At 44.3% G+C, this 14540-nt stretch overlaps 1 protein-coding gene across 1 annotated transcript in view; it reads left to right on the forward strand.

Annotated features, from left to right (window-relative positions):
- The window catches only part of scaper (S-phase cyclin A-associated protein in the ER), a 48860-nt gene that overhangs the window by 2166 nt on the left and 32154 nt on the right, over window positions 1-14540 (forward strand). The window contains exons 2-19 of the mRNA XM_068739124.1: window positions 635-752; window positions 1670-1746; window positions 2194-2391; window positions 4264-4364; window positions 4765-4881; window positions 5477-5592; window positions 5672-5946; window positions 6399-6737; window positions 7734-7901; window positions 8017-8083; window positions 8185-8302; window positions 8572-8683; window positions 9116-9256; window positions 9509-9664; window positions 9749-9891; window positions 10284-10365; window positions 10461-10613; window positions 11326-11433. Coding sequence (XP_068595225.1) covers window positions 635-752; window positions 1670-1746; window positions 2194-2391; window positions 4264-4364; window positions 4765-4881; window positions 5477-5592; window positions 5672-5946; window positions 6399-6737; window positions 7734-7901; window positions 8017-8083; window positions 8185-8302; window positions 8572-8683; window positions 9116-9256; window positions 9509-9664; window positions 9749-9891; window positions 10284-10365; window positions 10461-10613; window positions 11326-11433 — 2589 coding nt within the window. The remainder of the gene's footprint in view (window positions 1-634; window positions 753-1669; window positions 1747-2193; window positions 2392-4263; window positions 4365-4764; window positions 4882-5476; window positions 5593-5671; window positions 5947-6398; window positions 6738-7733; window positions 7902-8016; window positions 8084-8184; window positions 8303-8571; window positions 8684-9115; window positions 9257-9508; window positions 9665-9748; window positions 9892-10283; window positions 10366-10460; window positions 10614-11325; window positions 11434-14540) is intronic.

Raw genomic sequence — 14540 nt, forward strand, 5'->3', positions numbered from 1 at the left:
ACAGGAAGCAGTAACAGAGCAAAACACGTATGCAGTTTCTGCATCCTAATGAAACATGATCAGATTATTCTACTGGCCTCTAATGAATGTCTGAAAACATTGTTACATTATGAGTTTTCTTAAAGCTTGATTATTCTTGTCAACAGACTTTTATAAATATAATGCAGTATTGAGGCTTGTCTTTTTTTATGGTGCACATTTTTTTTTAATTGTAGTTTAAATTCAGATCAATTTTAATTAAACTTGACTGCTTAGTCTTGATGGAAATATAAGCTCTGTGCCCAGCTGGTCAGAATATGTTTTCAGTGGAATTTAGTTATTTTAAAGGTATTTTTCTCTCCCACTATATTGGCACAACAATGTTAAGATGCATGGCCTGTTTAAAAAGCATTCTGTCACCATGGCCTGAGCTCTTATTGCTTTCTATGAGGTCATGATGTCACCAGAAATGGACTTATTGGAGATGCCTCCCAGCTTTGTGGGACAATGTTCCAATGTCGGGAGTCCTTGTGTGTCTTTGACAACATTGTGCGCTAATAAAATTTAAGTATCCTCATCAATGTTTCATACGTCATATTCTACTGTGCGACATCATGTTGTTTTCTACGCAAGTGACAAAATGTTTTACCCGCAGGCGTCTTTCCAGCGCTCCAACAGCCTTGACAAGGTGAGGAAGATCGTCGCCGAAGAGGGCCGTGCTGCTCGGAACCTCATTACCTGGAGCGTACCCCTAGAGAACAAAGAGGAGGAAGGTAGGCTGCTGCCAGTGTGTTGTTGTTCTGCTTTGTGACAGGTTTTCAAGTGGTTGTCATATGAACAAGCTAAACGGAATGTGGTGTTTAGCTTCTTATTCTGCAGTGGTAGGAGCACAAATGATGCGTTAGCTTAGCTGCATTTATCACATCTGTAATCCAGTGGAGCATGTTGTAGCACGCATTAGTGTCATCACACAGACCATCTTATGCCACCACAGACAGTAATATTCGTATTCATTGTAATACAATATCAGGTTGCACAAATGCTTACAGGTTATGTAATCATTACATAATTATTTGAGCTAATTGCAATTTTGTGTTCTTCTTGGAGGAGGTGATTTGCAGAATTTGTAGAGGAAATGGTAGCAGGCAAAACCACCAATACTGCAAATCTTACCGCGCCACCTACCCTAGGTCACTGAATTTGGATGAGTCAGAGGCACATCCTTCAGCTGTAGTCTCCTTTTCAGTGATCCCATCGCATTATTTTGGGTTTAGATGAGGGAAATCTCCTTTTAGATCAGCCCACTCAGAAACCTCCACCACAACCTCTCAATCTTTCTCCCTCTCTCATCCTTGTGGCGGTTTCGTTGTTTAAACCAGGCCTTATTTGCTGCTCTCATGTTAATGCCGTGAATACCAGAATTTGCTGCTTTATTCTGGTTTAAGGTCTCATAGTTTGTTCTGCTTACCTGCACCTTTTACTGCTGAATAGTTGATCATTTATCTTTGACTGCCAAATTAAGTTGCTGGTTTGTCCTCCCTTCTTGTACATCCAAGACATTTGCATTTATTAATATTTACTCAAAAATACATGAATGAAACCACTTAAAACTAGCTCATGATGATCATATATACAGTTTGTTTATTGCCTTAATTTAGATCAGGTATACATTTGTTGTTTTTCCACACAGCGAAGTCAAAACTCCTCTCCAGCAGCAGCTCCAGGGCCCAAAGGATCAGCTCAAGTCAGCCGAGGACTAAGAAACAGGTCGGTCTATCGTCTTTCTTCACTAGAGGGCGACGTTTGCTAAGACAAGCCATCCGTTTCTTTTGTCTTGCATTGAAAGAGCATCTTAGATCATGAAGCTTCGTAATTTAGCATCTGGCAAGTGGATCTTAGAAAAGCTGTTGATTGGAGCCAAGGAGGTTATGTTTTTGAACCTTGTGTGGTCATTTCAGATGGATTGGGCTAGCTAGATGAGCGCTATCAATGTATGGGATTTCTTCAGGTATTTCTGCACAAGGTTGTACATTTTACAGAATGATGCATTAAATTGCAACAGGAAAATTTAGGATTTTCTAAATTACTTTGATTTTAATTGTTGCCAACAGCAATTTTTCTACTGCCCATGAATGTAAAATGCATGACCTTGACATTGCTACAAATGGTTCAACTTTGCTTTACCAAAATGCCTGCACCATGCTTTCTCTGCAGAATGCTGGCGCGGAGACTAAAGTCCCATCTGGTGCCTTGATGGATAAGGGGCCAGAGAAGAGTCCCACCAAAGTTAGGCAGCCCCGCAAGGTGGACTTGCGAGCACGCTACTGGGCTTTCCTCTTCGACAACCTGCGCCGACCTGTGGACGAGATTTATGTCACGTGTGAATCCGATCAGAGCGTCGTGGAATGCAGGGTTAGTGGGCTTTTGAGGAGAAAATTATTATTAGCATGACCAAGCCAGTTATATCCATGGGAGACTGTTGGGGTACGTGGCCACTAGAGGGAGATATCGAGATCAAAATGACATTCTCATCCTTTTGATTTCTGTTTTGTCAGAGGCTCACTGGTGGGAGAATCGCTCTCTTGGGCCTGACCGCACAGCATATTGTTGATGGACTGTAAACAATGCTTTACACGCGTAGTGCACGTACAGTGTTTGTGTATGTACCGGTGAAATGAAAATTCCCTTTGTTCTGGTGCACATGCACGAGAACCTCCACGACGGCATTTTGTTTTGTCGATCGGCGTTTCGTTGGGCGTGGCCTTGCAGCAGAGCTGCGAGGACGCTTCGGGCCATGCTGGTGTGACGCTGGTGGTCCTGTGTCTTATTGATCCATCTGCCATGCTGCATTATGCTGAGCATGGTTCTGGTGACTGTCTGCGGTCAGCACCGTAGCCCAGTTCCCTGTGGTGTGGTTAGCTGGCTGTCAGTGGCCCCCAGCACAGCTCCCCATGGTGTGATCAGCATGTTGACACTTGGCCCATGCTAGACATCTGGATGGTAGTGTTTTTTTTTTTTTTTGGCCATCATACCACTGTATCCTGCTGCACCCTAATGCTTTCTAATGGTCATAGTGCTGGGTGCTGTTCATAATCCCCCATCCCACCCATCCCACCCATCATGCTCTTAATGGACACTGATAGATGGAGTCATCTGGAGGGGGAGCTGAGTGCACTGATATCCCTCCCAGCCACAAACCCCCAGTGTGGCGGTGGGCAGCCTGTGCTACGCGTGTGCTCTCGTACACGGCGAACACAGCCACAGCCTCCAAGTTTAATTTGTTCTCGTCAACTTTTCTTTATTCTCATCTCTATTTTATTCAACATAACACCAAGACCACACAGGAAAAAACTCGTTGCGTCCCTGTTTATTGCAGAAAGAGATTTTTAAACTGACACGAAACAGATGATACTGGTGTCAAATAACTTGACAGAAAAAACACTACAAACTGAATTATTTCCTTGAGGTCAGTCTCGCTAACTCGAACTCATCTAACTCTTCTAACTCGTGCTTCTATGCACGGGCCACGGGCTTTTACGGCCAACTCTACTTTATGACGACGCCTCCTTGAAGGTCAAACATTTTGTCATTCCTCATGAAACGTTATGTGAGGGTTGTATTTAGGTAAGTATGCCTGTTAACATGTTTAAAGCCTCTTTATGGTGCCTTCACTGACTGTTGGTTTATCTGTCAGAGAAGCAGCAAACCTCCCTCTGTCTCGTCTTCATTGCCAAATGAACACCAGGCTGCAGAAATGGTCTTCGCCTGTTAACCAACTCTAATCAGCAGGCCTGCTGCCGGACACATCTTTCATTCGCCTGACTTGTCTATTAACTAAAAGCACTGCGAAGCTTTACTCTCAATTACCACTCCCTTCACGCTCCCCATCAATCAGGTGTGTTCGTTTCATTAGAGCCTTGGGAAACGGCTCCGTCCAGGCCGCCACCTCTGGATAACCAACAGCGTGAAGGGAGTTCAAGTGCAGATGATATGGATTTCCCTTCTCTGTTTTTGCTCAGACTTTATGCTCCGTGTACGCGAACACGTGTGGCACAACTCCAGCTGCTGCAGGCTTCACCGTCTTAAATCCTTCTTTGAATTGACTTGAATTACAGATTCAAACATTTGACATGCCTGGTATTTGTTTTGGTTGGACAAATGATCTCAGAATTAGCGCGGTCATTCAAAAATGTTAAATTAACATCTTTTTTTTTTTTTTTAGACACTGAAATTGTCTCGCTTTCTTTCCTTATCACCCGTTCCATCATGTCATTGTGTCTGTAGGAAGTATTGATGATGTTGGACAACTACGTACGCGATTTCAAGGCACTCATCGACTGGATTCAGCTTCAGGAGAAGTTGGAGAAAACAGACGCCCAGAACAGGTGCCATTCTCCATTCCTCCCACATTCTCATTCACTGCCCGCCTTCCAAAGTGCTCCCTGGGGTGAAGGTCGGAGCACCGATGTTCTGGTCCCTGCCTTTCGGTCACAAACAGAATACATCAATGGCCTTGGCTTTAATTCAAGGGGATCCATGAGTTCATTGGCTTCTCTTTAACGCAGTGAGCACTGCAACTTGGATTGACTGAATTTCCCAACGCTACTTTTGTTCTTACTTTAAAGCCTGAACGTTTTTAGTGTTCCCTTTTATTTAATAAATTGATGCAAGTGACTCATTCATTTAACCGCTTTGGTGATGCGTGAGCCCCGTATATGTATGTTTGTCTCCAAGGTATTTGTGTAGTGTATACTAAGTACTTTTCACTACTCTCCTTATATCCAGGCCCACATCTTTAGCCTGGGAGGTGCGTAAGATGTCTCCAGGCCGTCATGTGATGCAGAGCTCCTCTGCAGACAGGATGGTTCCTTCTCTCGGGGCTTGTCGTGCCCTCAGCTTTGGGTAAATGCTGCGCTGCCATTATCTCTGCTCAGGCTTGAAGGCCTGTGAGCTGCACCCCCCCCCCTAACCCCCCCATTTACACTTTACCATTAGCCATATGATTCAGTTTTAATCCTCAATGTAACATTTTATGTGATTATAATTATATAATAAGGCCATCCTGTTATTAAGCAGATCAATAATTCGAATAATGCCCAGTGCCCGTTATAAGATGTTTTATAGCAATACAGCCATTGATTGCTAATGGTGAAGCATTTGTTTAATTCAATTTGTTGAGTCTCTCACTCTCTGGCCGCAGACTCGGTGGAAGGTGTAGATGAAAGTGTCAGTTAAAGACTGCTGAAGCATCTGTTCAATGCAGGCACTGTTCTGTAATTGGATGCTGCAGGAAATGGATATTGATCTTGATGGAGGCCTGTTGTCCTGCACAATTCCACGCTATCTCAGAGTGGAGAGCGTTGGATGCTGAAGGGTCTGACCCAGGCAGGGGTTTTAGGTGTTGCTCACACCCTTTAAAAGCATGCCTGCTGAGAGTTGAGGCTTCACTTTACAGGTTCATGTCTATTTTCATGCGTGATGTGTGCGTCTTTATCAGGGGTGCCCCTGTTACGCTAGCTGCAGCTCGCCGGTGCCACACGGGCCTCAGCTGGGCGGAACGAGTGAAGCGCAGCCAGTCCAGCCAGCCGATCACCTCCCCAGTAGAAACGCAGGGTAACAAGTCCTCTCCTGCACAAAACCAGATTGCACTTTGAGAGAAGCTCTCACTGACGGCACCACATGTGGTCTCCAGGTAAAAAGGATGCTGAGGGCTGGGAGACCGTTCACAGAGGGCGGACTGCAAAACCTCGTTCTGGCACGAGAGCCGTCAAGGTCAGTCCTGTCTTGGCTCATGCGACCCCAAAACACAATGGCGTGTTGCGTGACAAATGGCATCCATTGCATGAGGAGGAGCAGCAACCCCATCCTCAGCGTTCCATGGACAAGAATGGGACCATGACGGACACAAGGCAGCGAGCTTTTGCTGAGCCTGACCTCCTGGAGATGGTTGGACGCCCAGAGATGGAGGTACAGAGGTTCAGTACCTCGTGTCGTCTTTTTAGTCGGTGCTTTCCGTGGATATCAATTATTCACAAGGATTAGAGTAACACTAGACCTTTTTATCGGCCACGTTTGTTTTCGTTTTGGTCTCCGTGGTATTCGTATAAATCCTGCACAGACAGGCATATCAGCTGTACGGTGATTGCACACAGAAAATCCATTTTCACCGTCATGAAATAAATACTCCACACACGTCTGGTGAGAGTGTGTTCTAGCCCTTGGTTGGTTTTAAACTTTCCTGTCTTATCAGCTTTGAATGGGATGTTTAGGGCATGTTGGTACCAGCATTCCTGCATGATTTGTGTTCTTAGCTATGTGTCGAGTATTGACTGGTTTGATTCTTGTTTTCATGAATTGCTTGATAATATGCATGTCTTTAAATTGCGTTTGCTTGTGTTTATGTGTGACTGTTGGTGCAGCCCCCAGCAGAGCGCGTGCAAGACTCGGGGCAGTGTGTCGACGCGCCTTGTGAAGACGCGCCTCCCCCCATAACGGCTCTTATCCCAGAGCCTACCCTGCCCTCAGACACTGTCCCACCAACAGACATTACCTTGTCAGGCGCAGTCCCTACTCTCGCCCTATCCACATCCCCAGACATTATCCGTACTGATGGACTCAGGGCTCTGTTGGGCTTGAGGGACACTGGGGCTGAGGGGGGGGCATCACAGGGCATGGCCACATCTGCTCCAGGACAGGCTGAGACTCCCACAGCAGCGGTGAAACTGGAGAGTGTACTGGACCCCACAGAGCTTTCTACTGTGAGTGCTGAGAGATGGAGGCCCAGAGGGGAGGGGAGGGCGGGGGGGGGGGGGGGGGGGGCACTGATCCCCAAGGGTCCTTTACCGCCTAAACAAAGTCAATCTCAAGAAACCTTGACAAAAACAAACAATTCAACTTGTTGTTGTTGTTTTTTTTTGCCAGTTTACATATCTGTGCAAAAAGTATGTAAAACCTCAACTAAGTTTTTAGATTTCCTTCAGTCTGCTCTTACAGTGTCTCTAATATGAAGCGGCGCCATACACTTGAGCAAGGATGGCCACGCCTTTAGGTGGGAGTACTGTCACAGTTGGACAGGTGGTGTATGAAAACATTAAAAAAAAAACATAAACCTTAAAAAACTGGCTTTGGTTATATATTATAATTTTAAGATTTGACTCTGATCTTAACCTGGCAGTTATTGTGCTCTCAGGATTTAGAATGCATTAAGCTCGACGTCCATACCGCATGTAAAATCCTTAATGCGCTGGAGTAAAATGTGTTATCGTTAAGTCATAGACAAGCTTCAGCAAAGCCATTAGCTGCCTCCTCCCACCATCTCTTCATCCTCACAGTAAATGTGACCTGCATGACTCTTGAATGCTTCCTCACTTGTGATTCTTGTGATGATTGTGCGGTGCAAATTGTGAGTGGGTTGATCATGGCGTCCCTGTCCGTCTTTGAATCCTGCACCCGATTGCAAATCAGGCCACATGAAGAGAAACTATCAGGACACACAAAATAGTTTTCTTCATGCAGAAATATGTACCGTATTTCTTTACTTTTGAATGTCTTTCCAGCATAATGGCCATATATGGAGCTGTAAACATGTAAACACATCCCTCTAATATAAATTGAATTTTCACAACAATCCTAGGTCTTTTGGGCTTTTAATCTAATCATTAAATGACTGTTTTCTACTGTGCCATATGAAAATGACTTTTTATAGTGTGAAATGCTGCCTGTGTGAAGTGGTATCTATGCTGCCATCTGTTCAGCCTCAGTCCATGGCAGAGGTCCTGGCCAAGAAAGAGGAGCTTGCTGACCGTTTGGAGAAGGCCAATGAGGAGGCCATAGCCAGTGCCATCGCTGAGGAGGAGCAGCTTACCAGAGAAATTCAGGCCGAGAACAAAGACCTTGAGACTGAGAACGAAAACGACTTCTCCGTAAGATTATTCCCACTCGTGGATTCTGTAAATGTTAGATGCTTTTGGCTCTAGATTTCCTTTTCGTCATTGTGTGCTGAAGGCTGATGGAAAAAAATAAATAACTTTACCACAGGCTGGCATCAGTAACGGGGGTTGCGGATTGAATATGGATTGGAGCGACATGCTTGCAGATTATGACGGTATGGAGGTCAAAATCAAAATGATAACTGAACCTTATTCTTCCTGAAAGTGCTGTTTATAATGGCAAACATTAAACTGAAGTGTTTTCTTTTTCGTTCAGCTCGTGAGCCGTGGCGTCAGAATACCTCATGGGGGGAAATAGTAGAAGAAGAACCTGCTCGGCCTCCTGGACATGGAATTCACATGCACGAGAAGTTATCCTCCCCGTCACGCAGAAGGTGCAGAACATTTTATGTAGCTGCAGGTTGGGCCTGTTTTCAGTCAGTCATCCTCTCTACTCGAGTCTGTTCCTGAACAGCACCCATAATCCCCTCCCATTATGTTTAAGCTTCACCCCAGCTACCTGAGAGTCTCATTCTGACTTCTCGTCTTAAATTACCACCCAAGACATCTGAAGGGGTTTCCAGCACGTCAGAGCGTATGGATGCTTTCCATATTGTTGATGAGCGGGCCAGAAAAAGACGATTTGTTCGTATGTTTTTCACAGACCCATTGCTGAGACAAAGAAGAAATTTGAAGAGAAACAGCTCAAGGCTCAGCAGCTGAGGGCCAAACTCCGGGAGGAAAAGACACTCAAACTGCAGAAGCTCTTGGAAAGAGTGAGTGACCTGTGTAAAACTGATGGAAAGCACCCTGAAGAAAGTCCAAACCCAGCCCGTCTCATAATGAGAAGTTGTGTCAGCACGCTGCCTGATAGAATCACTAAATATTATAAAGCCCTTCAATTTGCATTCAGACCAGCTGGCCCACAGACAGTCGTGAGAAAGACCCCTGGCCAAAATCAACAGCCACCTTTCATGAAGTTTGTTTTTGTCCCCCAGATCATGGCAAGATGATTGACTCATTAAATAAATCAGGATTAATTACACAAATAAATGAAGTGGTGTGTGTTCACGTTCATCCCCACGTGGAATCAATGTAGATGGTCACAAGTGATTAAGCAACCATTGTCTGCTTTGAATTGGAAAATATGTGTTGTACTTTTTCTTTGTTTTTATTCACTCCTGCTTGCCACTTTTCACTCTCCGCAGGAGAAAGAGGTGATGAAATGGAAGGAGGAGTTGTTGGAGCAGCGTCGGAAGATGATGGAAGAGAAGCTGCTGCATGCAGATTTTAAGCGAGAGCTGCAGCTCCAGGCTATCGTTAAGAAGGCCCAAGAAGAAGAGGCCAAGGTAAAGAAGGGGAATCCCTGCAACGACATAACCGTGTGCTGTCACAGTTCTGCTTTAAGTTACAATGAAAAATACGCCAAGGTCATTCAAGATATTCTCAGATTGGCTGATATCTGTTGTTCCTCTTAACACATTGGCTTGAGACAATTTTACATTTTCTCTATTTAGATACATTTTTGTCTATTCTTATATACCCTGTGTGCTCTTTATATCCCTACTCAGAAGTATATATATATATATATGTCTGTACAGGTGAATGAAATCGCCTTCATCAACACTCTTGAAGCCCAAAACAAGAGGCACGATGCACTGGCCAAGTTAAAGGAGTATGAGCAACGACTGAATGAGCTGCAGGAGGACAGACAGAGGAGGCAGGAGGAGAAGCAAGCTAGAGATGAGGCTGTGCAGGTGCAAATAAAAATAATCCTCAACTTGCGGTTCATTTTTCTTGTAATTTAAAAATCTTGGTGAATACTAAATCTCCTTCTGTAGGAGCGGAAACGAGTCCTGGAGGCAGAGCGGCAGGCACGAGTGGAGGAGCTGCTGATGCGGAGGAAGGAGCAGGATGCTCGTATCGAGCAGCAAAGGCAGGAAAAAGAGCGTGCTCGAGAAGATGCAGCGCGGGAAAGGGCCAGGTATGTTAACTCCAAAGGTAGTAATAATAATATTCATCTTTGTCTGGCAAATTCTATGCAGGAACAAAAAAGAAGTGACAACAATGTGAACGCTGAAGTGTTTTTAATCAGCCCTCTTTTTAATAGTGTAACAATTGAAGGCTTTTTATATCATGAGAGCTACACTGAAATCAGTTATGAGTTTGATTAACTTTTTCAGGATCTTTTTTATTTATAAATCAACTAGATGGACTATTGGGATTAAAATTTTGTCCCCATTAATTTACTGTCAAAAGACAGGTATGGATAGGTGGCTTGGCTATTCATCTATTTCTCTACAGCGTTTTTTCATTAACCAAAGAGCTGAATTTTCATATAGATTATTTTACGCTGCTTTATGATGTCCTATCCAGAGACCGGGAGGAGCGTCTTGCTGCTCTTAGTGCTGCTCAGCAGGGGGCCATGGCGGAGCTTCAGAAAAAAATTCAGATGAAGGTAACTCTACATTGGGTAATCTTGCGTCTCGATCAGATGCAATATCAGACTTCTCGGTTTTCCATTCGACTCCTGCTTTGTGGTGTCTTCCACAGCATGATGAGAGCAGCCGCCGGCATATGGAGCAAATAGAGCAGAGGAAGGAGAAGGCTGCTGAGCTCAGCAGCGGTCGACATGCTAACACGGACTACGCCCCTGAGCTCACGCCGTACGAGCGGAAGAAACAGTGCTCGCTCTGCGGTGTTGTGGTATGTACCGTTTCTTCATGTAACTCTCCTGAATAATTGATGTCAAGTCGTGTTACATGGATTATCTTAAATCTAAGGATTCATTTAGCCTGCATCTGGTCCAAATCAGATTTCCCTGAACATAACAAATCACATGGAATCAGTTTTGATTTGTGCCACTTCCATATCGAGTCCGAATCGTAAGATGATTAGACGATAAGATAAATCCACAAGCAAACACATTCATCTCAGATGAGCCTGCTGCGAAAGCAACAAGGGTTTTCAAATCGGCATCAGATAAAGAGGAGGTTGGGGTGAAAGAGGGAATCTTGTTAAAATGTCAGATGACCTTGTCTGACATCTGACACCAGAGATCGTGGATTGGTCAGCAGCAAGCACTTAATTTAATGACATTAAGCACACCACCATTTTGAATGGATTCTTTCCAGATACAAACCAAACCTGCCTCATTTCTCAAACTTGAATTTGCTGTCTCGTCTGACTAAGATAAGAGGAAATACCCTATTCAGATCATTCGTATTGATAAATAATTACGATTTCAGAGGACGTTTTTGGTGGTTTCTTGGGTTAAACTCTTCTTAATCACACTCCAAACAAGATAATTCAGCGAAATGCAGGACTACCTTCTGTTTCGCCACTCTACGCATAATGTGGCAAAAGTCTTCATTGCGTCTGCAGCAGCGGCCTCTGACCACTGTGTTTGTGTCTGTAGATCTCCTCAGAGGTGCACCTGTTCAGCCACACCAAGGGCAAGAGGCACCAGCAGGCTGTGCGGGACAGCAGCAGCATCCAGGGACGGGAGCTGTCTGATGAGGAAGTGGTCTGTATATAACACACACCCACCGTGCCAGAAGCAAACATCCACTCATCCTGTCTGAATAACCCTATTGCTGCCGGTGTCATGTAAAAGCACAGAGACTCTATGGTGGTATTTTATGACGTGGTCATTGTTACTGCTTTTGCATCCCCTTATATCCTGCCGCAGTGTTTCGGGCTTCGTAAGATCCCAAATGGGCCTTGAAATGTACACAGTTAGGGTTCAGCAATTCAGCAAAGGGGTGACATCACCCCCCCTCGTCTCCAGGCTGTTTTTGTCATGGAGCACCTTTCCATGGGACGGCAGCTCGTTAATGCAAGGTAACCTCTCTGGCTGCAATAGGGGGATTGGCTTTTCAGCAGCGCTCATTGTGAGGCTGACAACTGTTGGTGCTATACGCCGCACCTTTGGCCCCAGCCAGCTCCCTCATTCAAAGCTTTTTTCAGAGGGATATAATTGATTGTCCTTCGCTTCCTCTAAATCATTTTCTCTTCAAATGCACGTCTTTTTTTCCCCCATCCCTTTGACATCATTCAGACAGTCTAAGAAATGGAGAGAAGCACTTCATCATTTTAGCCCTGTAAACATTAACGTGTGAACGCGACTCCTTATGACATTGTATGAACTTGTTTCACATTGCATATTGTCTTTTTGTCAATACTGATCAGGACAAGTTTATGTTTATGAACACCCGTCTAAATGTAAATGTTTTATTTGACAGATTCATTAAGTGTGCTCTTATTGGATTGGGCTCCTAGCCACTCTAGTTTCTCTAATACATAATGTTTAGATGCCCACACCTCTTTCTTACTCTAATAGGTCCACATATGAGACTTTGTTTAGATAGACTTCTGAGGCCCCTTGGTATTTATGACAAAGATCATTTTGATGTCCACTATTTAATTCATACCACTGCCAACTATTTTCCAGACTGTGGCTCCATAACTCTCCTTGCAGTGAAAGATTTTTAATTAAAATGAAGATGGTTGGTTCAACTGTGTAGAGGTCACGCTGTAGTTTTTCAGCTGAAGTGGGTGGCGAATGCCATGTGCCTTCATATATCTGAAGGCACATTGTGTCTCATTCTGAAAGACTCGCGTATTAAATTGAAAATACGCCGATTATCAACAGGGTGTGATCGATGTGTGGGGGTGGGCTTGAGATTGCAATTCTTCTCTTTGCTCCCCATCTGTCTTCGTTTAATATAATACTGGTAATATCACATGGCCTCTGATTTGATTTACTGATCACCTTTGGACGTGGCAGCAAAAAAAGTGGTGGCTGCTCTTCAAGGGAAACTTCTTGGCAATCGCTGCCTGCAGAGGGTTCACCAGGTTGCAGAGGGTATAGGAGCTGATGTCCCAAAGGCATAGAGTCGTGCTAGAGGTCACGTAGTTAAATCTGCACAGATGGCCACAAATTGAGAACCTTGATGAAATATCCAGGCTGCCAGCTGAAGCCATCCTCTCCTTCCGTATGCAGTTAGGAGATCTGAAAACCTTCCTGGTTCCTTCAGTGAAGCTGCCGGGACATCCAGTGACTACTACTCCTTAGGGTTTCTTCTTTTTGCGAGTGTTCCCATCTTAAAATATCACTGATAAGATGCAATTCAATATAAAAGAAATGTCACGTAAGCCATGGTAACTATATACGGCGTAATATCGTAGTTTGCCTTGTGGCCAACATAAAGATACAGCTGTTTGTTACACATCAAATTGAAAGCTTCTGAGGCTTTTGTTTGTGACAAAAGAGGCGGGGGATGAACATATCCCACACAGTCTGTTTAGCAGTTCTATTTTTTTGTGTCATAGAAAGGGAGAGATGTTGGTACAAGGTCATATTACTTGCAATCTATTGGTTTTTTGTGTGGTGGTAATGCAGGTCAGCCTGCGTCTTTGCTTCTTTGTGACAATGGTCGAGTGGTGGACGTCCGTCTGTCACCAGGTCAGATTGTTTCAAACAATCGGCATCAACGCAGCCTCTTTTCAGACTGGCCTCCTAGCAACAGAAATGGGTTGTAATCATTATATATTTATTTGCTAAGGGATCATTGCCTGAGTGTCAGCATTATATTTGGCATTTTAATATTTCAGATACCCTTTTATGTTACCAGTGTCATTTTTTTGCAAATATGGTTTTGGATGCGTTACTGAAACGATTCCATTAAGTGAGTGGCTAGTGCGTTGGGTAGCCTCTCAGACAAATTACTGAACAGCTGCCTCCCAGGAGACAGACAGCTATGGTCATGAGTCATAACAGACCTGTGGTCTCGGAGTCAGGGGGGCGCACGCACCCCTTTTGAGGGAACCACTCCCTCACCCGGGGTGATCCTTTCATTTCCCCAATTATTGCTTTTCTCCTTTTATATTCTTTGCACTTTTAGGTTCTTAATACGTTAAAACTACTTGGTCTCTGTTTAAGTTCCTGAAAATGTTGCTACAATACTTAATAATTCATTTCTGCTTACACAACAAAAAAATCTTATGCTACATTCCTACATACAGGCTTTAACACAAAAGCATCAGCCAATTAGCATCATTATGACCACGGAGGTGTGGAATAATTGTCATTTGATTGACAAGATGGTCAGAGAGCCACAACTGTCATCCCATTTTTAACTGCAGTAGATCCTGACACTTGGACATTTGTGAATTCGCCTTTTCAAAGCTGGTGTTTCACCTGCTTAAACCATCACAGAATAATAAATGCAGAAAGTACAGCAAAGGTAAAGACGGCCTTGGATTCATTCAGCAGTTTTATGGCACTAATTTACTCTTTATCCCCGTTGAGGACACCTGTCTCTTCAATGACTGCTATTTAGGCAGCAGGTGCACTGAATGCACGTATGACCAAAGGGTATGGCAACCCACACACAGGTTAGCTCTGCTGCTGAATGGAAAAGCTTTATCTGTGAGGCCATCCTGTCCTCTCGGGTGCAGGATGACAGCATAATTGGGTAATTGGTTTCTTGCACATGCATCATGTTCAAATTGGGTTACTTTCCCTTGTCTCCTGATGGAAATATCAGAATCATCTGACAGGGCCAGACAGAAGCGACACCTCCGGCCCTTTAGCCTGTCTGTGGGTGGGTGTCTTCAAAAGGCCGTAAT

This window comes from Brachionichthys hirsutus, chromosome 5 (assembly GCF_040956055.1).
Source record: "Brachionichthys hirsutus isolate HB-005 chromosome 5, CSIRO-AGI_Bhir_v1, whole genome shotgun sequence".
NCBI lineage: Eukaryota > Metazoa > Chordata > Actinopteri > Lophiiformes > Brachionichthyidae > Brachionichthys > Brachionichthys hirsutus.